General features: G+C 44.6%; 2 protein-coding genes across 2 annotated transcripts in view; both read right to left on the bottom strand.

Annotated features, from left to right (window-relative positions):
* The window catches only part of LOC115128229 (RNA-binding motif, single-stranded-interacting protein 3-like), a 245,401-nt gene that overhangs the window by 93,145 nt on the left and 127,089 nt on the right, over positions 1-25,167 (bottom strand). Inside the window, exons 5-6 of the mRNA XM_065017668.1 lie at positions 6,068-6,225; positions 1,961-2,040 (exon numbers count right to left, since the gene is read on the bottom strand). Of these exons, the coding sequence (XP_064873740.1) occupies positions 1,961-2,040; positions 6,068-6,225 (238 nt within the window). The remainder of the gene's footprint in view (positions 1-1,960; positions 2,041-6,067; positions 6,226-25,167) is intronic.
* On the bottom strand, positions 6,403-15,386 carry LOC135571327 (uncharacterized). Its single transcript, XM_065017101.1, has 5 exons — positions 15,304-15,386; positions 10,309-10,362; positions 10,124-10,160; positions 7,744-8,563; positions 6,403-6,410 (listed from the first exon to the last, which is right to left on the bottom strand). Exons 1-5 carry the CDS (start codon positions 15,384-15,386, stop codon positions 6,403-6,405), a joined length of 1,002 nt encoding a protein of 333 aa, XP_064873173.1.

Genomic DNA, 25,167 nt, shown 5'->3' with positions numbered 1-25,167 from the left:
TACAAAACATTAAGAACACCCGCTCTTTCCGTGACATAGACTGACCAGGTGAAAGAAATGATCCCTTATTGATGTCACTTGTTAAATCCACTTCAATCAGTGTAGATGAAGGGGAGGAGACGAGTTAAAGAAGGAACCCGGCTCAGGGATTTCACCATGAGGCCAATGGTGACTTTAAAACAGTTACAGAGTTTAATGGCTGTGATAGGAGAAAACTGAGGATGGATCAACAAGTTACTCCACAATATTAACCTAAATGACAGAGCGAAAAGAAGGAAGCATGCACAGAATAAAAATATCCCAAAACATGCATCCTGTTTGCAATAAGGCACTCAAGTAAAACTGCAAAAAATGTGGAAAATAAATTAACTTTATGCGCAGAATAGAAAGCATTATGTTTGGGGCAAATCCAACACAACACATTCAACACCACGGACTACCACTATATATATCTTCAAACGTGACATTTTAAAAATAATAATACTATTATTTTCAAGCATCGTGGTGGCTGGATCATGTTATGGGTATGATTGTCATCGGCAAGGATTAGAAAAGTTTTTTAAGATAACAAGTAACGGAATAGAGCTTAAGCACAGGCAAAATCCAAGAGGAAAACCAGGTTCAGTCTGCTTTCCAACAGACACTGGCTGATAAATTCATCTTTCAGCTCGACAATAACCTAAAACACAAGGCCAAATATAGTTTCTTACCAAGATGACACTGAATGTTCCTGAGTGGCCTAGTTACTGTTCTGATTTAAATCAGCTTGAAAATCTATGGCAAGACTTGAAAATGGCTGTCTAGTAATGATCAACAACCAACTTGACAGAGCTTGAAGCATTTTAAAAAGAATAACGTGCAAATATTGTACAATCCAGGTGTGCAAAGCTCTTAGAGACTTACCCAGAAAGACTCACAGCTCAATCAAAGGTGATTCTAATATGTATTGACTAAGAGGTGTGAATACTTATATAAAATAGATGTTTCTGAATTTCATTTTCAATACATTTGCTAACATTTAAAAAAACGTATTTTCACTTTGTCATTATGGGGTATTGTGGGTAGAAAAATAATCCATTCAATCCATTTTGAATTCAGGCTGTAACACAACAAAATGTGGAATAAGTCAAAGGGTCTGAATACTTTCTGAAGGCACTATAGAAAGACACATTTCTAGCTGATCGCTGAAAAATCTTGTCCGTTGGCACCTTTCCTCTATAAAACATAATAGTCCCAAGCACCTGAGAAGTGACACTTAAAGGGGAAGGTCAGTGTGATATTAACACGTTAAAGGTTTCCCATTACATCCCAGCCTCATATACGCCCCTGCCTTTAATGGCTTGTGGGATAGCCTATGCAGTGGGCTGAGTGATTGTATGGGCAATTTCAAACATGTCTCTATGGTGGCTATATTCTAAGGGCAGTCCGTGCTGTGTCCCTGTGGATCCCAGTGTGTCAATAAAACCATCAGAGGGCCCGGTGAAGCCTCCACAGAAACTCTTCTGCCCTCTGGTCCCTATTGAAATGAACAGGGGTCTTAGTGCAACGCTGCACCTGGCCTAAGAAACTGCTGATGCAGCCCGTTCTCCTATTCCCTCTGCCTCTCCAACTCCCCCATCTCTCTCTCTCTCTCTCTCTCTCTCTCTCTCTCTCTCTCTCTCTCTCCTGTCTCTCTCTCTCTTGGTTCCCTTGGAAGTTTGGCTGCAGGAAATGCAGCTCTTAAGTAGATTTCCGAGCAGCAGAGAAGCCCGCAGTGTGAATATTAAGAGTGCTTTGGCTGCCCTAGAAGCTCCGGAGTTCAACTGTCGGCGGACAGCCAGGGGAGGCCTTTTTTGACCGGGAGGCGAGCGCCGGCAACGACGCTCACGTCATGCGTCACAAATTAGTTTGTTGAGACGGTGCAATTTACATAACTGAATCAGGACGGAGGGTTTGGAAGGGGGGGGGGGGGTGTTCTTACCTGGAATGCCTGGTGGGGTTTTCAGGTATTTCCCATTGAAATGCTGTATCACCACTTCACATTTCTCCGTCGACTCCATCCTGTGACAAAAGGATGAATTCAAGCGGGGATATTATATTACACATGAATGAATACCTAAAACGTGTTATAGAAAACATACAACAGTCCTTTCATATCTACTGAAGTGCCTAGGCAGAATACAACTCTTACACGCGATGAATGCCAAAAGCATGACATTTCATACATGCAGTACCTTTGAGTATGCATGGAACATTTTCCACGTTGATCCCAATGTAGATTTGAGGCCCTATGACAACACCTATTGTTTTCCTTGGCCGAGTGCCTACAGTATTGTGGCTGAGTCATTTTATGAGGAGGCTAATTGAGGATATACACCCTTGAGTCACAGTGATATCCAAATTCTCCTGGGCTAATTGAGGAAGAGAGTGGGGTGAGCACTAATAGGATATGAGAGACTGGAGAGAGCGTTGACTGCGTGTCATGGAACAGGAAGAGCGAGTGTGGTGGAGTTACTAAGGGAGTGGAGTCACACAGTGTGACTGTGACTCATTTACAGAGAACAGAGTAGTATCATATTAAACCCTCCCTTCCTCCGCCCAACTCAGACCACTGATCAACTAAAGACGTACGTACCAGTAAGGGGTCTGTGATGTCTCTCTGTGTATCACTTACTAGATTATCCATCCCCTCTATCTATCATCCTGCCTTCTTTACTCTGTCTTACTCTCTCGCACATCTCTTTTTCTGTTTCATCCTTCTCTTTCCTTTTCTTTCACCCCCCTGTCATCCATACCGCTCTCCTTGATCCTCTATCTTTTTCTCATGACTCATCCATCTCTTTCTCTCATCTATCCATCCCCCCCTTGCCTATTTTCTACCCAATATTTCTCACCTGTCTTTCTGTCTAATCTCTCTCTCTCTCTCTCTCTCTCTCTCTCTCTCTCTCTCTCTCTCTCTCTATCTCTCAGTGGGACCCGTGGTGTAAGTGGGTCAGGTCTCTGTGTCTCATTGTGGCAGGGTGAGTCAACGGAGCCCTTTTCACAGTGAGTGGCCTTGAATGGCCTACCCTGCACACATTCACCCACCGCTGCTGCCAGTGATCTAATGGGGCGCACGCGCCCCACACACACACACACACACACACACACACAGACACAATTACACACACTCTCAGTTCAGAAGCTCCCTCCTTCCCTCCTGCTATTCCCAACGGGAGAGAGGTCCCAGAGGAGCGTCTGTATAGAGCAGAGGTAACCTCTCTGTTCTGCCTAATTCTAAATAAACCCTTCGCCCTACCAAAGCACTTCATACAAACCATATGCAATAATGAACTTCTGTCACGAGTGGAACTAGGGGTTGATTTCTAACTGGTCAAATGTATTTCCTGTGAGTAGTTGGATCAGAACTAGTCTTTACCTCTAGAACTAGTCGTTACCTCTCTCTCAATTACATTTCAATTCTCTCTCTTTCTCTCTCTCTCAATTCAATTTAAGGGGCTTTATTGACAGGGGAACCATATGTTAACATTGCCAAATCAAGTGAAATAGATAATAAACTAAAGTGAAATAAACAATAAAAAATGTACAGTAAACATTACACTTACAAAAGTTCCAAAATAATAAATACATTTCAAGTGCCACATTATGTCTATATACAGACTCACTCTCTCACTCTGTTACAACCTGTTCTCTCTCTCTCTCTCTCCTTCTGTTCCACCCTCCCATCTCCCTCACCCCTCCCTCCTGCTCTCTCAGGTCTGACGGACCCCTGTCAACCACCCTGGCTGCTCTGCCTCCTCTCTGCTCTCTGTGAGGCAGGGAGGCCTGATGGTTAATGACATCAGGTGATCATGTCCACAGTGATTAGCTGTGAGGCCCCCAGTAATGGGCTCTGATAACAGTGATGGAGGAGTGCAGAAACACTTAGCAAGGTTTACTCTCTCTAATGCCCCTCTGTCCCTCAACATCTGTGGACTAGAGGCTGGGGCCCTCTTTCTCAACAACTGATTGTTTAAACCTCAAATGGACTCCACCCCATTCCCTATGTAGTGAATTGCTTTTGAGCAGAGCACAGGGAATATATGCACTATATAGGGCATAGGCTGTCATTTTGGATGCTCTCTCCTTCTGCCTTTCCATTTCTCTTGCTCACTCCCTCTTTCTTCTCTCCCGCTTTATGGACTTTCTCCCCCCCATCTCTCTGTTCTTCTTTCCTCAACAGTCTCCCTAAGCATCTCTCTGTTCTTCTTTCCTCAACAGTCTCCCTAAGCATCTATCTGTACTTCTTTCCTCAACAGTCTCCCTAAGCATCTATCTGTTCTTCTTTCCTCAACAGTCTCCCTAAGCATCTCTCTGTTCTTCTTTCCTCAACAGTCTCCCTAAGCATCTCTCTGTTCTTCTTTCCTCAACAGTCTCCCTAAGCATCTATCTGTTCTTCTTTCCTCAACAGTCTCCCTAAGCATATATCTGTTCTTCTTTCCTCAACAGTCTCCCTAAGCATCTCTCTGTTCTTCTTTCCTCAACAGTCTCCCTAAGCATCTCTCTGTTCTTCTTTCCTCAACAGTCTCCCTAAGCATCTATCTGTTCTTCTTTCCTCAACAGTCTCCCTAAGCATATATCTGTTCTTCTTTCCTCAACAGTCTCCCTAAGCATCTCTCTGTTCTTCTTTCCTCAACAGTCTCCCTAAGCATCTCTCTGTTCTTCTTTCCTCAACAGTCTCCCTAAGCATCTCTCTGTTCTTCTTTCCTCAACAGTCTCCGTTAGCATCTCTCTGTTCTTCTTTCCTCAACAGTCTCCCTAAGCATCTCTCTGTTCTTCTTTCCTCAACAGTCTCCCTAAGCATCTATCTGTTCTTCAACAGTCTCCCTAAGCATCTATCTGTTCTTCTTTCCTCAACAGTCTCCCTAAGCATCTATCTGTTCTTCTTTCCTCAACAGTCTCCCTAAGCATCTCTCTGTTTTTGCCTCTCCCTTCCACTCCTCTCTTTCCCCATCATATTACTTCCCCACTCAGCCCTACTTGAACAGGTGGAGTGTGTTAGCCTGCGCTGAGCTGTTGTGTGTGTGTGTGTGTGTGTGTGTGTGTGTGTATTGATCTGCAGGAGTCTGCCTGTCAATCCTTCTGTAACCCACTGTAATAGAGTGGGGAATAGGAGGGGACTGCAGCACGGGCTGATTAAGAGAAATCTCTGCAAGATGGTGTTGTTGTTCTCATGAACACCTTCCTCTGGGTAAACAAGCCGGGAGTGTTGTGTTGTGGGGAGAGAAATGAGAGCAGTGTGGAGAATGAGGAGGATGTACGTGACTTTGAAGGGATAGGAGGGTAAAGTCTCATTTTACAGGAGGAAAATAGAGCCTAGACAAGTAGCATAATGCTATGCAGACACAAGTGTCAATATCTCACGGACCCCCCCGAAACACACACTCCCCCCCGCCCCACACATACACGCACTTCCCCTCCACACACATGCACCCCTCACCCCAAACACACACATACACACTCTTCAGGCAATACAGAATCTGTCTTTGGCGTGAGTGTGTGTGTTCCAGCAAGCAGTGGTGGAAAAGTACCCAACTATCATACTTGAGTAAAAGTAAAGATACCTTAATAGTAAAACGACTCAAGAAAAAAGTAAAAGTCACCCAGTAAAATTCTACTTGAGTAAAAGTATAAATAATTTCAAATTCCTTATATTAAGCGAACCAGATGGCAGTATTTCGTTGTTTTTAAAATTTCTTTACGGAAAGCCAGGGGCTCCAACACTCAGACATCATATACAAACGAAGCATGTGTGTTTAGTGAGTCCGCCAGATCAGAGGCAGTAGGGATGACCAGGGATGTTCTGTTGATAAGTGTGTGAATTTGACTATTTTCCTGTCCTGATAAGCATTCAAAATGTAATGAGTACTTTTGGGTGTCAAGGAAAATGTATGGAGTAAAAAGTACAACATTTTCTTAAGGAATGTAGTGAAGTAAAAAATAGTCCAAAAATATGAAAAGTAAAGTACAGATACCCCCAAAATACGACTTAAGTAGTACTTTAAAGTATTTTTACTTAAGTACTTTACACCAGTGCCAGCAAACATACCTGGCGAAGCCGACCCCTCTGCTGACCCCGTTGGCGTCTCTCAGGATGCGCGTGGAGATGACGTGACCGAACGGCTTCAGCATGTTCTCCAGCTCCTGCTCATCCATGGACACCGGCAGGTTGGAGATGTACAGGTTGGTGGGGTCCTGCTCCTGTTGCTGTGGAGCGAGAGAGAGAGAGAGAGATTCAGATTTAGATTCAGAGAGCTTTGCTGTCCCAACATTGGGCCACTTGGTTTCAGAACCATACACAAAGACAGATGCACAGTAAACAGAGAGAACGAGGAAGCGTGTTAGAAATTATGTATCAGTTATGCTTTAAATAATCTATAGATTTCACATGCCTGGGAATACAGATACACATCTGTTGGTCACAGATACCTTTAAAAAAGGTAGGGGTATGCTCGACCCCACATAACGCCATACATGTGGTCTGCGGTTGTGAGGCCGGTTGGACGTACTGCCAAATTCTCTAAAATGATGTTGGAGGTGGCTTATGGTAGAGAAATGAACATTCAAATATCTGGCAACAGCTCTGGTGGACATCCCTGCAGTCAGCATGTCAATTGCTCCCTCAGTCAGCAGGCTCCCTCAAAACTTGTGTTGTGTGACAAAACTTCACATTTTTATTGTCTGTTTGTCTATGTGTTTCTGAATACCGATGTGTGTATGTGTACACCAGTGAGTGTGTAAGTGTACACTAATGTGTGTGTGTGTGGTCTGTAGTGCCCGAGGGTTCTAGCTAGCTAGTGGGGGCAGAGCCAAGGAGAGAGGGTGGCAGCGGGCCAGCTGCGTCTCTCCAATATGGCCAGTCTGGACACCCACCAGCACTCATCTATCACATCTCATCACACTTTTTAGCCTGCCGAACCGAGGGCCACACTGGAGTACAAGCAGCCACGGCAAGGCATACATTTTTTAACAGTAGTGTCTTCTATTCTCCTGAATGAGAGCAAGCTGTGCTGTGGTATAGCTAGCAGGTTAGCTAGCAGCCCGGAGGGCTAACACCTAAACATGATACTTCACTTTAGCCACAGAGAAGAATGACCAGCCAAGGAATCCACTTTACCAGCAGCCTCTTCCCATTCCCTTAATGAGAGCAAGCAGTGCTGTGCTGCTAGAAGGCTAGGAGGCTAACAACCCTGAGGGCTAACACCTAAACATGGTACTTCACTTTAGCCACAGAGAGGAATGACAAAACCCAACCCAGACATCAACAGACATGACCCCTTTAAAATGGCCTCTTTCAGAGGTAGAAGGAACAAACTGTGACTAAGCCTTGGGCACTTCTTATTTTCTACTCAGTGCTTCTTCCCTCTCTCTTTTCCCCTCTTTTTGCTTCTTCCCTCACTCTCTTTTCCCCTCTTTTTGCTTCTTCCCTCCCTATTTTCCTCTCTTTTTGCTTCTTCCCTCTCTCTTTTCCCCTCTTTTTGCTTTGTTCTCTCTCTCTTTTTGCTTCTTCCCTCTCTCTCTTTTCCCCTCTTTTTGCTTCTTCCCTCTCTCTCTTTTCCCCTCTTTTTGCTTCTTCCCTCTTTCTCTTTACCCCTCTTTTTGCTTTGTTCTCTCTCTCTTTTTGTTTCTTCCCTCTCTCTCTTTTCCCCTCTTTTGCTTCTTCCTCTCTCTCTTTTCCCCTCTTTTGCCTCTTCCTCTTTCTCTTTACCCCTCTTTTTGCTTTGTTCTCTCTCTCTTTTTGCTTCTTCCCTCTCTTTTCCCCTCTTTTTGCTTCTTCCCTCACTCTCTTTTCCCCTCTTTTTGCTTCTTCCCTCTCTCTTTTCCCCTCTTTTTGCTTTGTTCTCTCTCTCTTTTTGCTTCTTCCCTCTTTCTCTTTTCCCCTCTTTTTGCTTCTTCCCTCTTTCTCTTTACCCCTCTTTTTGCTTTGTTCTCTCTCTCTTTTTGCTTCTTCCCTCTCTCTCTTTTCCCCTCTTTTTGCTTCTTCCCTCTCTCTCTTTTCCCCTCTTTTTGCTTCTTCCCTCTTTCTCTTTACCCCTCTTTTTGCTTTGTTCTCTCTCTCTTTTTGCTTCTTCCCTCTCTCTCTTTTCCCCTCTTTTTGCTTCTTCCCTCTCTCTCTTTTCCCCTCTTTTTGCTTTCCCTCTTTCTCTTTACCCCTCTTTTTGCTTTGTTCTCTCTCTCTTTTTGCTTCTGCCCTCTCTCTCTTTTCTCCTCTTTTTGCTTCTTCCCTCTCTCTCTTTTCCCCTCTTTTTGCTTCTTCCCAGTTTCTCTTTACCCCTCTTTTTGCTTTGTTCTCTCTCTCTTTTTGCTTCTTCCCTCTCTCTCTTTTCCCCTCTTTTTGCTTCTTCCCTCTCTCTCTTTTCCCCTCTTTTTGCTTCTTCCCTCTCTTTTCCCCTCTTTTTGCTTCTTCCCTCACTCTCTTTTCCCCTCTTTTTGCTTCTTCCCTCTCTCTTTTCCCCTCTTTTTGCTTTGTTCTCTCTCTCTTTTTGCTTCTTCCCTCTCTCTCTTTTCCCCTCTTTTTGCTTTGTTCTCTCTCTCTTTTTGCTTCTTCCCTCTCTCTCTTTTCCCCTCTTTTTGCTTTGTTCTCTCTCTCTTTTTGCTTCTTCCCTCTCTCTCTTTTCTCCTCTTTTGCTTTGTTCTCTCTCTTTTCCCCTCTTTTGCTTCTTCCCTCTTTCTCTTTACCCCTCTTTTTGCTTCTTCCCTCTTTCTCTTTACCCCTCTTTTTGCTTCTTCCCTCTTTCTCTTTTCCCCTCTTTTTGCTTCTTCCCTCTCTCTCTTTTCCCCTCTTTTTGCTTCTTCCCTCTTTCTCTTTACCCCTCTTTTTGCTTTGTTCTCTCTCTCTTTTTGCTTCTTCCCTCTCTCTTTTCCCCTCTTTTTGCTTCTTCCCTCTCTCTCTTTTCCCCTCTTTTTGCTTCTTCCCTCTTTCTCTTTACCCCTCTTTTTGCTTTGTTCTCTCTCTCTTTTTGCTTCTTCCCTCTCTCTCTTTTCCCTCTTTTTGCTTCTTCTTCCTCTCTCTCTCTTTTCCCCTCTTTTGCTTTCCCTCTTTCTCTTTACCCCTCTTTTTGCTTTGTTCTCTCTCTCTTTTGCTTCTGCCCTCTCTCTCTTTTCTCCTCTTTTGCTTCTTCCCTCTCTCTCTTTTCCCCTCTTTTTGCTTCTTCCCAGTTTCTCTTTACCCCTCTTTTTGCTTTGTTCTCTCTCTCTTTTTGCTTCTTCCCTCTCTCTCTTTTCCCCTCTTTTTGCTTCTTCCCTCTCTCTCTTTTCCCCTCTTTTTGCTTCTTCCCTCTCTTTTCCCCTCTTTTTGCTTCTTCCCTCACTCTCTTTTCCCCTCTTTTTGCTTCTTCCCTCTCTCTTTTCCCCTCTTTTTGCTTTGTTCTCTCTCTCTTTTTGCTTCTTCCCTCTCTCTCTTTTCCCCTCTTTTTGCTTTGTTCTCTCTCTCTTTTTGCTTCTTCCCTCTCTCTCTTTTCCCCTCTTTTTGCTTTGTTCTCTCTCTCTTTTTGCTTCTTCCCTCTCTCTCTTTTCTCCTCTTTTTGCTTTGTTCTCTCTCTCTTTTCCCCTCTTTTTGCTTCTTCCCTCTTTCTCTTTACCCCTCTTTTTGCTTCTTCCCTCTTTCTCTTTACCCCTCTTTTTGCTTCTTCCCTCTTTCTCTTTTCCCCTCTTTTGCTTCTTCCCTCCTTTTCCCCTCTTTTTGCTTCTTCCTCTTTCTCTTTCTTTTCTTTGTTCCTCTCTTTTGCTTCTTCCCTCTTTCTCTTTACCCCTCTTTTGCTTTTTCTCTCTTTTCTCTTTTTGCTTCTTCCTCTCTCTTTTACCCCTCTTTTTGCTTTCTTCCTCTCTCTTTTTTCTCCTCTTTTGCTTCTTCCCTCTCTCTCTTTGCCCCTCTTTTGCTTCTTCCTCTTTCTCTTTACCCCTCTTTTTGCTTTGTTCCCTCTCTCGTTTGTCTTTTCCCCTCTTTTTGCTTCTTCCCTCTTTCTCTTTACCCCTCTTTTTGCTTTGTTCCCTCTCTCGTTTGTCTTTTCCCCTCTTTTTGCTTCTTCCCTCTTTCTCTTTTCCCCTCTTTTTGCTTCTTCCCTCTTTCTTCTTCTTCCTCTTTCTTTTTCCCTTTTTGCTTCTTCCCTCTTTCTCTTTTCCCCTCTTTTTGCTTCTTCCCTCTTTCTCTTTCCCCTCTTTTTGCTTCTTCCTCTTTCTCTTTTCCCCTCTTTTGCTTCTTCCTCTCTCTCTTTTCCCTCTTTTTGCTTCTTCCCTCTTTCTCTTTACCCCTCTTTTTGCTTTGTTCTCTTCTCTTTTGTCCTCTTTTGCTTCTTCCTCTCTCTCTTTTCCTCTTTTTGCTTCTTCCTCTTTCTCTTTACCCCTCTTTTGCTTTGTTCCCTCTCTCGTTTGTCTTTTCCCCTCTTTTTGCTTCTTCCTCTTTCTCTTTACCCCTCTTTTGCTTTGTTCCCTCTCTCGTTTGTCTTTTCCCCTCTTTTTGCTTCTTCCTCTCTCTCTTTTCCCCTCTTTTGCTTCTTCCCTCTTTCTCTTTACCCCTCTTTTTGCTTTGTTCTCTCTCTCTTTTCTCCTCTTTTTGCTTCTTCCCTCTCTCTCTTTTCCCCTCTTTTTGCTTCTTCCCTCTTTCTCTTTACCCCTCTTTTTGCTTTGTTCTCTCTCTCTTTTCTCCTCTTTTTGCTTCTGCCCTCTCTCTCTTTTCTCCTCTTTTTGCTTCTTCCCTCTCTCTCTTTTCCTCTCTTTTTGCTTCTTCCCAGTTTCTCTTTACCCCTCTTTTTGCTTTGTTCTCTCTCTCTTTTTGCTTCTTCCCTCTCTCTCTTTTCCCCTCTTTTTGCTTCTTCCCTCTCTCTCTTTTCCCCTCTTTTTGCTTCTTCCCTCTCTTTTCCTCTCTTTTGCTTCTTCCCTCACTCTCTTTTCCCTCTTTTTGCTTCTTCCCTCTCTCTTTTCCCCTCTTTTTGCTTTGTTCTCTCTCTCTTTTTGCTTCTTCCCTCTCTCTCTTTTCCCTCTTTTTGCTTTGTTCTCTCTCTCTTTTGCTTCTTCCCTCTCTCTCTTTTCCCCTCTTTTGCTTTGTTCTTCTCTCTTTTGCTTCTTCCCTCTCTCTTTTCTCCTCTTTTTGCTTTGTTCTCTCTCTCTTTTCCCCTCTTTTGCTTCTTCCTCTTTCTCTTTACCCCTCTTTTTGCTTCTTCCTCTTTCTCTTTACCCCTCTTTTTGCTTCTTCCTCTTTCTCTTTTCCCCTCTTTTGCTTCTTCCTCTTTCTCTTTACCCCTCTTTTTGCTTTGTTCTCTCTCTCTTTTTGCTTCTTCCTCTCTCTTTCCCCTCTTTTTGCTTCTTCCCTCTCTCTCTTTTCCCCTCTTTTTGCTTCTTCCCTCTTTCTCTTTACCCCTCTTTTTGCTTTGTTCTCTCTCTCTTTTTGCTTCTGCCCTCTCTCTCTTTTCTCCTCTTTTTGCTTCTTCCCTCTCTCTCTTTTCCCCTCTTTTTGCTTCTTCCCTCTTTCTCTTTACCCCTCTTTTTGCTTTGTTCTCTCTCTCTTTTCTCCTCTTTTTGCTTCTTCCCTCTCTCTCTTTGCCCCTCTTTTTGCTTCTTCCCTCTTTCTCTTTACCCCTCTTTTTGCTTTGTTCCCTCTCTCGTTTGTCTTTTCCCCTCTTTTTGCTTCTTCCCTCTTTCTCTTTACCCCTCTTTTTGCTTTGTTCCCTCTCTCGTTTGTCTTTTCCCCTCTTTTTGCTTCTTCCCTCTTTCTCTTTTCCCCTCTTTTTGCTTCTTCCCTCTTTCTCTTTTCCCCTCTTTTTGCTTCTTCCCTCTTTCTCTTTTCCCCTCTTTTTGCTTCTTCCCTCTTTCTCTTTTCCCCTCTTTTTGCTTCTTCCCTCTTTCTCTTTTCCCCTCTTTTTGCTTCTTCCCTCTCTCTCTTTTCCCCTCTTTTTGCTTCTTCCCTCTTTCTCTTTACCCCTCTTTTTGCTTTGTTCTCTCTCTCTTTTGTCCTCTTTTTGCTTCTTCCCTCTCTCTCTTTTCCCCTCTTTTTGCTTCTTCCCTCTTTCTCTTTACCCCTCTTTTGCTTTGTTCCCTCTCTCGTTTGTCTTTTCCCCTCTTTTTGCTTCTTCCTCTTTCTCTTTACCCCTCTTTTGCTTTGTTCCCTCTCTCGTTTGTCTTTTCCCCTCTTTTTGCTTCTTCCCTCTCTCTTTTCCCCTTTTGCTTCTTCCTCTTTCTCTTTACCCCTCTTTTTGCTTTGTTCTCTCTCTCTTTTCTCCTCTTTTGCTTCTTCCCTCTCTCTCTTTTCCCCCTTTTTGCTTCTTCCCTCTTTCTCTTTACCCCTCTTTTTGCTTTGTTCCCTCTCTCGTTTGTCTTTTCCCCTCTTTTTGCTTCCACCCTCTTTCTCTTTACCCCTCTTTTTGCTTTGTTCCCTCTCTCGTTTGTATTTTCCCCTCTTTTTGCTTTGTTCTCTCTCTCTTTGCTTCTTTCTCTCTCTCTTTTCCCTCTTTTTGCTTTGTTCTCTCTCTCTTTTTGCTTCTTCCTCTCTCTTTTCCCCTCTTTTTGCTTTGTTCTCTCTCTCTTTTGCTTCTTCCCTCTCTCTCTTTTCTCCTCTTTTTGCTTTGTTCTCTCTCTCTTTTCCCCTCTTTTTGCTTCTTCCCTCTTTCTCTTTACCCCTCTTTTGCTTCTTCCTCTTTCTCTTTACCCCTCTTTTGCTTCTTCCCTCTTTCTCTTTTCCCCTTTTTGCTTCTTCCTCTTTCTCTTTACCCCTCTTTTTGCTTTGTTCTCTCTCTCTTTTGCTTCTTCCTCTCTCTTTTCCCTCTTTTGCTTCTTCCTCTCTCTCTTTTCCCCTCTTTTGCTTCTTCCTCTTTCTCTTTACCCCTCTTTTTGCTTTGTTCTCTCTCTTTTTGCTTCTGCCCTCTCTCTCTTTTCTCCTCTTTTTTCTTCTTCCTCTCTCTTTTCCCCTCTTTTTGCTTCTTCCTCTTTCTCTTTACCCCTCTTTTGCTTTGTTCTCTCTCTCTTTTCTCCTCTTTTTGCTTCTTCCTCTCTCTCTTTGCCCCTCTTTTTGCTTCTTCCCTCTTTCTCTTTACCCCTCTTTTTGCTTTGTTCCCTCTCTCGTTTGTCTTTTCCCCTCTTTTTGCTTCTTCCTCTTTCTCTTTACCCCTCTTTTTGCTTTGTTCCCTCTCTCGTTTGTCTTTTCCCTCTTTTGCTTCTTCCCTCTTTCTCTTTTCCCTCTTTTTGCTTCTTCCCTCTTTCTCTTTTCCCCTCTTTTTGCTTCTTCCTCTTTCTCTTTCCCCTCTTTTGCTTCTTCCCTCTTTCTCTTTTCCCTCTTTTTGCTTCTTCCCTCTTTCTCTTTTCCCTCTTTTGCTTCTTCCCTCTCTCTCTTTTCCCCTCTTTTTGCTTCTTCCCTCTTTCTCTTTACCCCTCTTTTTGCTTTGTTTCTCTCTCTTTTGTCCTCTTTTGCTTCTTCCCTCTCTCTCTTTTCCCCTCTTTTTGCTTCTTCCCTCTTTCTCTTTACCCCTCTTTTTGCTTTGTTCCCTCTCTCGTTTGTCTTTTCCCCTCTTTTTGCTTCTTCCCTCTTTCTCTTTACCCCTCTTTTTGCTTTGTTCCCTCTCTCGTTTGTCTTTTCCCCTCTTTTTGCTTCTTCCCTCTCTCTTTTCCCCTCTTTTTGCTTCTTCCCTCTTTCTCTTTACCCCTCTTTTTGCTTTGTTCTCTCTCTCTTTTCTCCTCTTTTTGCTTCTTCCCTCTCTCTCTTTTCCCCTCTTTTTGCTTCTTCCCTCTTTCTCTTTACCCCTCTTTTTGCTTTGTTCCCTCTCTCGTTTGTCTTTTCCCCTCTTTTTGCTCCCACCCTCTTTCTCTTTACCCCTCTTTTTGCTTTGTTCCCTCTCTCGTTTGTATTTTCCCCTCTTTTTGCTTCTTCCCTCTTTCTCTTTTCCCCTCTTTTGCTTTGTTCTCTCTCTCTTTTTGTTTCTTCCCTCTCTCGTTTGTGTCTTTTTGCTTTGTTCTCTCTATCTATTTGCTTCCTCCCTGTTTTTGTGTTATCGATAGAGAGCAAAGGAAGTATCTCAGCCATCCTGTTTCCGTCCGACTGTCAGTCTTTTCTCTGATTAATTAAGTGTCTTATCGAACAGGACATGGAGGATCTGATTAAAACCCATGCTGAAAAAACAGGAAAACATTGGTCTTCTTCTAACCAGGAACTCAATTAGCAGATTTCATGGAAAATAACAAGACCTTGTTGTTTTGGTGGTTTAACACCATTCTGTCTCTTACAAAAAAAGACTGCAGTCAGAGTGCAGTATAACTGCAATACACTGCAAATACTGTGTCCAAAATAGGACCGTTTTTTAAATTTCAGTAATTTTGCACTGTAACTGCAGTACACTGCAGTTGAACTGCAGTTAGTTCGTCCAAAATACCACAGGTCAACTGCAGTTACTGCACTCTTACTGCAGTTTCAAAACTGCAATCTTTTTTTGTAAGGGGCCCATGCTAAAGTATGTTTTACATGGTTTCCAGTGTATTCATGAGGTACTGGGGGGTACAGCTTAATGTAGGTAGCATGAGGTAGTGCAGAAAGGTCTACAACTCTTAATTAGAATTTAGTTATATACAATCGTATTCCATTACAGCCCATTGATTTCCAGAGGGCCAGTATTCAGAATTATGTCAGATAAATTCTAAATTCAATATTAAGGCAGAAACTGGTTCACATAGTTAGACATGCATTAGCTCATATCAAAATGGTTCAGGCAATGAGTAGGGCGTGAAGGACTGTGTGTGTGTGTGTGTGTGTGTGTGTGTGTGTGTGTGTGTGGGTGCGTGGGTGCGTGCGTGTGTGTGTGTGTGTTAACGGGCGGCCCAGCGTTTGCAGAGGGATTAACATGTGGAGCTCTTTTACACTTGGACGTCTCACTAAATTTCCGCTTTGATGGCATTCTGCCTCACACACCCAGTAATACCCCCCGCTGTTGCCTTTCCTTCCAGATGAAAAGGTTGGAGGGAGGATTGGAAAGGAGTGCGTTTTGACGCAAGGTGAGATGGGCCGGCCCCATTCCTCCAGGAGATTTAATTTTGCATATGCTCAGCTGTCGGGCCATAAATGAAAAAGTAATTGAGGTGAATGTGTATGTGTGTGTATGTTTGTCTAAGTGTGTGTCATGGTGTGTGTGTGTTTTTTTCTATGTATCAGCAAATGTGTGCATGTACAAGGGGATGAGTGTGTGTGTGTGTGTGTCATTGCTTGCAGGGGCCTTGGCAAAGTGTCTCCTTGCCATTGAGCTGTGCTGTGGAAGGTTAATGGGATGCCTGCAGGCTGTAGGGGCTCTTTGATGGGGATAATTCCTCCACCTTGCCACCAGGAAGATGACGGAGCCCCGTATCACTTCCACTGACGGATGGCACGCAGCGCCCGAACCGACAGCCTCTGTCATATTAAGGGTCTGCTCTGTTTACCTCAGTATAATTTCAATGAATATTACCTCGTTGTAGGGGAGGGAGAGAGAACACGAGACAGGGGGGGAGAGAATGAGAGAATGAGAGAGAGGGAAGGAAAAGAGGGAAGGGGGTTGAGAGAAAGAGATAGAGACGATGAGCTCCGACATGACACGGAGAGAGGTATGACACATAAAAGAGTCCTTTAGGATAAGGCCATTAACAGCGCTCACGGTCTGCCTCCAGGCAATCCAGCTTGTATTCATTGAAATGCTAAAAGTGAGAAGAGACAGACAGACAGAGGTGCATCTTGACTGGGGGGCAGTGTATTTGACACTACACCGGTGCTCTGACTGCCCTACCTCTCCATCCCTCCCCCTCTTGTTCAGAGAGAGAGGATTAGAGCATGCTGGGTAATTGGTTCGTCCGGTGGCTGTTTCTTCTCTTCGGGGTGGTAAAGGGAGCTCACGGTTCCCCAGGTAGGGAGACAAGGAGATTGGATGACCCCCCCACTCCCAGCCTCAGGAGGGGGCCAAAACAATGGCTGGTGGCTAGAGGAGGGGTAGTAGTGTTTTAGTTTTTATGGTCTGGGGAAGGCTATTAAGGAACAAAACAGTTGTGTTTGTGTGGGACATGTTTTATGTTTTCTCACATGTGTCGCCAGAGAGAAAGCTGGAGAGCTAGAGTAGAATGGGTTCTACTGTGGAACCCCAGGTCTGTGGTGCCTGTTTTAAAGCTCCACCAACCAGGTGGGAAATGACATAGAGGAGGGAGACAGGGGAGAAAGAGAGAGGCAAATGGGGAGACGGGAGAGGGCGTGGGAGAAAGTGAACGAATACATCCCCTCAGTTCAGAAGCAGCCCCGGGTTAGATTTGTCAGAAGGAGCTGGAGAAAAAAAGTCGACGGAACAAAGAGCTGCCAGTCAGACAGATTCGTTCGTGAGTCGGGCCTTCCCCAAACCCCCTCCCAGGCCCATCCCAGACCCCCAAGCGTTGGGATCAAGCCACCCGTCTGTTGTCAAACACGTCCCAGCCGCCACTCTTCCCTCTGTCTGTCCGCTGCACTGTCCCCTCTCCCGACAGCCACATAGACAAGTGTGTTAAGTGTGTGTGAGGGGATCTAGGTCTTAAAAAAGGTGCTGTAGAATTATGTGAGAGTACAGATTCCCCCCTCAAAAACACAGACACACACACACACACACACACACACACACACACACACACACACACAAGCACTCAGGCATCAATGCACGCACATGCATAATGTACACAGACAGTTGCATAAATATAGCTCACACATACACTCTCTCTCAAATAGTCCTTGAGTACAGCACGAGAGAGAGAGAGAGAGAGAGAGAGAGAGAGAGAGAGAGAGAGAGAGAGGGCAATGTGTGAGGTCCTTATGCTCCACACTAGGGGGCTGACAAAATCCACATTGTAAATCCATGCTGTCTATTAGAAACAAAGAGATGAGAGGCAGAACATTTGTGTCGTCCCCAAGGCGGCCATTTGCTTTTGAATTACTGCACATTAAAAACAAACAGCACCTAAACGGCCTGCCTGATATTAAGCCATAACGGTAAGACTATAACACACTAATAACGAGGCAATACACAAACCTATGGTTTTCTTTCCTTCTTTCCTTTCCGCCTATCCGACATACAACTGATCCATTCAACTGCTCGTGCCGTTATGTCAATGTCATGTCATGTAGTCACATCTCGACGCAGTCTGCAACTGGCCATTTACCAGAGTGGAAAGCTGCACCTTTTCGTTCACCTCAAAGACAGTTCAATTTCATTTAGCTACAGCCAGCCAGGACCAAATCCACTCCTCCACTCTGCCACAAGAACAGCCCTATCCTAAAATGAGCATGCGTTGCTACGGAGTGTAGTCTAATCCATCAGATTCATTCCGACCTCGTGTTCTTCCCCTTCCTGTGAGCGCAACAATCTATGTCAGCGACAGCTGAGGGTGTCCGACCACCCCCCCTGCGAGGCACCAAGGTGTTCAGTTGAATTGAACAACTCTTTAATTCCACGAGCCCACCCAGCACCACCACAGCATCGGCCTCCTCCAACACGGGGGCCTTATTGCTTAATCCTAATCTGCCGAAGATGTTAGATGCCAGGCGAGGGAACAAGAGGCGGTGATACATTATTAAGGGTCAGCCTAGCCAGCCAGGCGGAAAGGGTTGTTTTAGGCTAAGAGGTATCATCCAGGCGGGAGGTGGACTGGGTTACCATCCTGGGATGGGAAGGGAAATATTTATTGGGCAGAGAGAGTTTGGATGGCAAATGGGGTGTTGGAATATGCCGCGGCGTGCCACGCGGTTGTGCTGAATGTAGGTAACAAAAATGAAATGTACACACTCACACACACACACACTCACACACACACACACACAAACACTGAGAGCCCTGCCACGTGTCTCAATAACGGCTAGCAATATCTGAAAAGAAATGGGATGGCGACAAGAAATCCCGTATCGTTTGCAATCTTTGTTCAATGTGAACGTCTAAGATGATGAGTTCACACCAACCATACATTTAAACATACCTCAATCTATACATGGGCCTTTACATTAGCAGCATGACAACTATTAACCAGGTGAAGCTGAACCTGTAAAGACAACCTCTCTCGCACTCCTCCCGCTCTCATTTTCTCCATTACACAGGCATGTAAACGTGGGAGACGATCGGACCGTATCCCAGCAAAACAGACACAACACCTCTCAATCCCAGCAGCCATCAGTACCATGCCTCACACATTTTGATGGCGGGTTAATGTGAATTTAAATGGGTCAATATGTGCTTCACCCGCGCTTAATCACGGCCACTGATTAGATTTTGTATCTCCCTTGGTGAGCTAATATTCCAGAGATTAAAATTTCATGTGGAGCTCATATCAAAAATGCATTATTAACATGGAAGAAGATGGGCGCCGGATGGCCTCACCCCTCTTCCTTAAGCACAGACACACAGCAAGGACTTAAACAGGCAGACAAAATAGGTTTTTATTTGATCAAATCCCAGGTCGGTCTCATTAAGTCCTATTATGTCTATAATCATGATGCTTCCTCATCTCCCAAGGTGAAACAACATCACTAATCTCTCGCCCATTCTCATAATGCGTTTACCGTATTCCCCCCCCCCCCCCCCCCCATGACGGTGTTGCTACAACAGCTCATTGTGTTCTTGGCAAATGCATTTTCTCATTCTCAGCCCTAATGCATCATTCATGATATCATTTTTGGGAGATTGAATTGCTGTTTGTTGACATCATTTGGTGGGTGGTCATTCGTTTAGATTCGTTTAGGGCGTGTTGCTACTTGGTGTTTGATTCCTGTGTTGACCAGGAGGGCACCTCTGCCTACATCACGCCGTCAGGAGACATGGCTGTAAATTATAGATGATTCACTCAGAGAGGGGACCTGTCTCGGCCTAGATAACCTGGCCAGCTCAAATTGTACTTCTCATTTTCTGCCTCCATCTCACTATCCCTTCTGTCCAGCTCAGAAAGCCTCATCTTCAACAAAGTCGTAGAGATTGGGGTGGTGTATCTTTTCCGATATTGACTATATGATCCATGCATTCCAGTTCTCGGCAAGGGTTTGAACCGTTTCAGAGAACAGAACCGAAAACCGGAAAATAATGAAATTTTCGAGGAACAGACTCAGAACCGCGAGGGAACGTGACCCTACAGAGGGTGGGGTCTGGGACCGAGCTCCCTGCGATCCAGGCCCTCTAGATCAGAAAGGAAGGCCCGGAAAATCGCTAAAGATTCCAACCACCCAAGCCATAGACTCTTCTCTCTGCTTCCACACAGCCAGTGGTACTGTTTTTTTCCCAGTCCCACAAAGAAAACACTAAAGTGCCAATGCTAATCCCTCACTATGTCACTCAGAAAACCATTCCAGTGTCTGCCTGCCAGCTGAAAATCTTTGCCAGCGTGTGTGCATGTGTAGGCAACCTGGCATTACAAGCACGATTCAGAAATTAGAGATACATTTTTTAAATTATAGAACGGATGAACCTTTCCAATGCTAGTTAAGGATAATATAGTCATCACGTTTCACATTGGTAAGGCGTTTTTGATTTATTTGACTTCTGGTGCCGCTCAGCACACACAAGCTTGTTAGCTAGCTAGCTGGTCCAACGTTAAGCCAACTCTGAAGTTCGAAGACATATAAATAACTACTTCATCTCATAGATCAGGGAAGATTGAGATGCTCTGTTTCCTTGAGTATCAAACGGCTACAAAATCTTTCCTGTTTTCAAGACACTACATTCGATATTTGATGCTATTGAAATGACATTTGGTCAAATATTTTTTTTTAAATACCACTTATGAAACAACCTTGGCAAGGCCCACAGTGGCCTCAATAGACTACAGGCTTGAAGTTATTTTCTGTGGAATTGTATTAAAAAATGCAGGAGTTCTTGCTGAGGTAGCACAATGAATGACTCCTCACAGTGAGCCCTGTTAGTTCAGCCTCTGGACTTGGTAGAAGACACTTAAGGCGGCAGGCAGCCTAGCGGTTAAAAGCGTTGTGCCAGTAAACCAGATGTCGCTGGTTCAAATCCCTGAGCGGACTAGGTGAAAAATCTGTCGATGTGCCCTTGAGCAAGGCACTTAACCCTAATTACTCCTGTAAGTCGCTCTGTATAAGCGCGACTACTAAATTACTTGAATGTCAAACGTATTCCAGTTTTCCAACGAGGTGCAGACCCATGGTTCTCCGGGTCACAAGGACCCCATAAACTACAAACGGGGTGACCCTGTCCTGACAAACCCCCAAAGGGAATGGGTGTCCAGCTTCGTTGGCCCTTTTAGTGTTCTGGGTATGTGTTTTTATAGCGCTCCACATGACCCGTGGAGCAGCGCCGGATGGGATTCGAGGCTCTTAAAGTCCCCATGCGTGCTGTCTCCACTGTGGATAAGTCAAATGAGCCACGAACATTAGTGACTTCAAAGGGTTTGTCTGTAAGACCCCTCTGCTTGGCCGGTCTGCCAGCACATGGCTGTGTTAAGAATGTGGACCCCGAGACTCTCTGGGTTAGGGATCTTCACTGTTTACTGAAAGGCAAACTTATTTGATAACTCATACACATACACATGCATGGGCACTCAAACATACACACAACGGGTACTTCTGCTACCAATATGTATTTTTAATAAAGGACACACAGGAAGAGGTTATTCTGCAACATGGTCTCATTAGAATTTTATTTGTATTTTTAAGTGACGTTTAACCATTGTACTTGCATCACCTGAGCTGACATATTAAATCAAATCAAACTTTATTTGTCACATGCGCCGAATACAACAGGTGTAGAAATGCTTACTTCCAAGCCCTTAACCAACAATGCAGTTCAAGAAAGAGTTAAGAAAATATTTACCAAATAAACAAAAGTCAAAATATAATATAAAGTACCATAATAAAAAAGCAATGACGAGGTTATATACAGGGGGTACCGGCACCGAGTCAATGTGTGGGGGTACAGGTTAGTCTAGGTCATTTGTACATGTAGCTAGGGGTCTATTCATAGATAATAAACAGCGAGTAGCAGCAGTGTAAAAACAAGGGGGGGGGGGGTCAATGTAAATGGTCCGGGTGGCCATTTGATCAATTGTTCAGCAGTGTTATGTCTTGGGGTTAGAAGCTGTTAAGGGGCCTTTTGGACCTAGACTTGGCACTCCGATCCCGCTTGCCGTGCGGTAGCTGAGTTAAACAGTCTATGACTTGGGTGACTGGAGTCTCTGACCATTTTTTGGGCTTTCCTCTGACACCGCCTAATATATAGGTCCTGGATCGCAGGAAGCTTGGCCCCCGTGATGTACTGGGCCGTACGCACCATTGGGTCCCCAACTATTAGTTATACAACATGAAATCAACAATGAGCCATTTTGGATGCAACAGCATCGTCAATCACAAACGTTCTCTCTCTTCTGTTCCATCACCTACTCTCCAAATGAAATGCAATCCTCGCTTAAGAATTCTACACCGCCAAGCTAATAACATTCGCTGTTGGCCCGTTTCACAAGCGCGCATAGAATAACTAAGCCGAGTTAAAGCTTCATTTGTTTCCCCCTAATGTGTCGACACTCTCAGGCAACACCGAGATTGGCACACAAGCCTTTACTGCGACACAAACATCATACATCAAATGGAACAGAAATGAAATAGCACACTTCACACCGCCACATCAATATCCAGCAATGACACAAGAGCACAGGAGAACGTGGCATGACTGAGGCCCTGAGATATTGAAATACATATTGAAAATGTATTTATTTGGCGGCGCACACACAAACAAAAGCAATACAAAAGTAATAATGGAAGTGTTGCGTCAGCACACAGAGTCAGAATGCATCCCAATATCATTTAACATACGGCAATTTGATTGTCAGAAGTAATATATATAGAAACTATGATATTTACAAAACAATTTGTTTTTCTCTTTTCATATAATAATATTTTGAATTGAATGCATTTGGGTAAAAGTCCTGCAACAAAATCTACAATGTGGACCCATAGGATAGCACTTAAAAGTATGAATTAAAACACTTGTTCCAAAGTGGATGGCCATAACTGTCAACACAGACCCAAGACCGAGTCAATCATATCTGTATAAATTGTGATAATAACATACCAAATAGACAAAACGAACACTTATTTTCAATTTCCCTGTGTCATCCTCAAAGCAGCACTTCCCTTCAGACAGAGCGAGACCAACAGGATATCATTGTTGCCATATGACTGTAGTGTCTCATTGGCTCATTAGCACCAGATGACCTGCGTTGAGGGGCCGGACGGCTGCTTGTAACAGTCTAATTAGCATCTAAATGGCCTGTGAGAGGAGAGGTCCTGTTCCAGGCTGGAGGAGATAGATAATGTGTTTGACGCGGACGCCGATGATACACTGAGTCAACTAACAAACTAACAACCTGCCCTTGTGTCTCACTGAGATCTCCCCATGTCTCAACAACAGCTTGCTGGGATTGTGTGTGTGCGTGTGTGTGTGTGTGTGTGTGTGTGTGCGCGTGAGAGAGCGGGAGGGAGACACATGCATGAATGAACGGCTCTCGTTAAGGGGCCCTGCAACATTGCAACAATAAAGCGTCTAGACAAATGTTATCAGTCATGACGGAGATGGGAGATAAGACAGGAGGATAATAGTGAGGGGAGGAAAACAGTGGCTGGAACGGAGCAAATGGATTGGCATCAAACACCATGGAAACCATGTGTTTGATGTATTTGATACCATTCCACTCCAGCCATTACCACGAGCCCGTCCTCCCCAATTAAGGTGCAACCAACCTCCTGTGGTGAACGTCCAGATCACAGTGTGTGTAAAAGACAGAGTTTAGGGACCTCTGGTCCTCAGTGGAGGATGCATGGAGGGATGGGAGGGACGCCCTCTAAGTGAGGTCAACTTGAACTGAGGTCACGAATCAAGGAGGAGAGTGGAGCGACTCACGTGTAAGATTGCACCTATAATGTCCCCATTTCATTGTGATGATACACACTTTAGCAACACTTTACAATTGTCTTGAAGAGTGAATTACTCATATTTTGAATTGCATACACTCCACAAATTTGAGTTTTTTATTTCTTATTTATTTTACCAGGTAAGTAGACTGAAAGCACGTTCTGATTTACAGCAACGACTTGGGGAATAGTTTCAAGGGAAAGGAGGGGGGATGAATGAGTCAATTGGAAGCTGGGGATGATTAGGTGGCCATGAGGGCCAGATTGGGAATTTAGCCAGGACACTGGGGTTAACACCACTACTTTTACAATAATTGCCATAGGATCTTTAGTGAACACAGACAGTCAGGACACCTGTTTAATGTCCCATCCAAAAGACAGCACCCTACACAGGGCAATGACACCAATCAGTATTGGCATTGAATGAGTTATGAGTTACCTACGGTTTCATCTAAGGTTCTAAATCGATCCACCAGACACAAAATTGAACTGACTACACTGAACATGTAATCTCAAGCCTCCACATAACTTTGTTGATGCACATGATGGTCCAAGCACACCAAGACAGTCGTGAAGAGGGCAAAACCTATTCCCCCTCAGGACACTGAAAAGACACACCAGAGGGAAGTGCGTACGGCCCAGTACATCACTGGGGCCAAGCTTCCTGCCATCCAGGACCTCTATACCAGGCGGTGTCAGAGGAAGGCCCTGAACATTGTTAAAGACCCCAGCCACCTTAGTTTTAAACTGTTCTCTCTGCTACCGCACGGCAAGCGACATTGACTCTGTACCGGTACCAATTGATATTTTACTGCTGCTCTTAAATGATTTGTTATTTAAAAAATATTACAAATGTTGGTATTTTTATTAAAACTGCATTGTTGGTTAAGGGCTAGTAAGTAAGTGTCACGACTTCCTGGATAGACCTTCCTGGAGAACGCTGCACTTCCTAGGAGTCACGTGTACCTATTGTCCCAGGAGGAGACAGTAGCTATGGAGACATATGTTGCTGAATCGCTGGGACCGGGGTACATTCGGCCCTCCGCATCACCCGTCTCCTCAAGCTTCTTTTCTGTGAAGAAGAAAGAGGGAGGTCTGCGTCCGTGCATTGATTATCGAGGTCTAAATTCCATCACAGTGGGGTTTAGTTACCCACTACCTCTCATCGCCAAGGCGGTGGAATCATTTCACGGGGCGTGCTTCCTCACAAAACTGGACCTGAGGAGTGAGTATAATCTGGTGCGTATCTGGGGAGAAGATGAGTGGAAAACTGCATGTAGTACTACATCTGGCCATTATGAGTACCGCGTCATGCCATATGGGCCTACAGTACCTCGTGGACTGGGAGGGGTACGGTCCAGAGGAGAGATGCTGGGTTCCGGTGGGGGACATTTTGGATCCTTCTCTCCTGAGAGACTTCCACCGCCTCCACCCAGATCGCCCGGCGCCTCGCCCCTCCGGGTCGCCCTCGAGGCCGGTGGCGGCGCGCTGCGGGAGCCACGCGCCAGGGGGGGGTACTGTCACGACTTCCGCCAAAGTTGGGTCCCCTGCCTGTTCGGGCGGTGCTCGGCGGTCGTCGTCAAAGGCCTACTAGCCGCCACCGATCCCTTTTTCGCTTATTTGTTTGTTTTGTCTTATTAGTTTCACCTGTGTCCTGTTGTATGTGCTTAATGAGCTTCCTTATTTAAACTATGTGTACCCGCCCTTGTTTTGTGCGGGATTGTCTTCGTGTTACGTGTGAGCGTTTAGGTAGAGGTGTATATTTTCTGGACTTGGCACCCTGTGTGTTTGGATAGTCACATTCACTGTCCGCGCCCTGTAATTGTTGGGCTTGTCTATTTTTGTGCCATATTAAAGAGCACCTTTTTCCAGTGGAACTCTCTGCGCCTGATTCCTTCCTCACCCACCTAGTCCCACGTGACAGTAAGCATTTCACTGTAAGGTCTACACCTGTTGTATTAGGCGCATGTGACCAATTAAATTTGATTTGATATACCACTGTTTACATATCACATAATACTTTCACTTACTCCACATACACAGGCTATAAATTTGTTAGAAAATGGGAACTCATCAATCCTTTACCATGGCATCATCTAATGAGGTTTTAATTCAAGTGTGTGTGCATTATTAACAAGGCCTGCTGTTTGAAGTAAGCACTTGAATGAGCCTTTCATCTCCACGACGTGTGTAGAAAACCAGTCATATTTATGCTGCTGCGCAAAAACCCAGCAAATGGAGATTTGTAATGTTTCAGCCCCCGTGAAGACTTGTAAAACACTTCT

The sequence above is a fragment of the Oncorhynchus nerka genome, linkage group LG4, assembly GCF_034236695.1.
Source record: "Oncorhynchus nerka isolate Pitt River linkage group LG4, Oner_Uvic_2.0, whole genome shotgun sequence".
Lineage (NCBI taxonomy): Eukaryota > Metazoa > Chordata > Actinopteri > Salmoniformes > Salmonidae > Oncorhynchus > Oncorhynchus nerka.
This window is presented reverse-complemented; position numbering and strand designations above follow the sequence as displayed.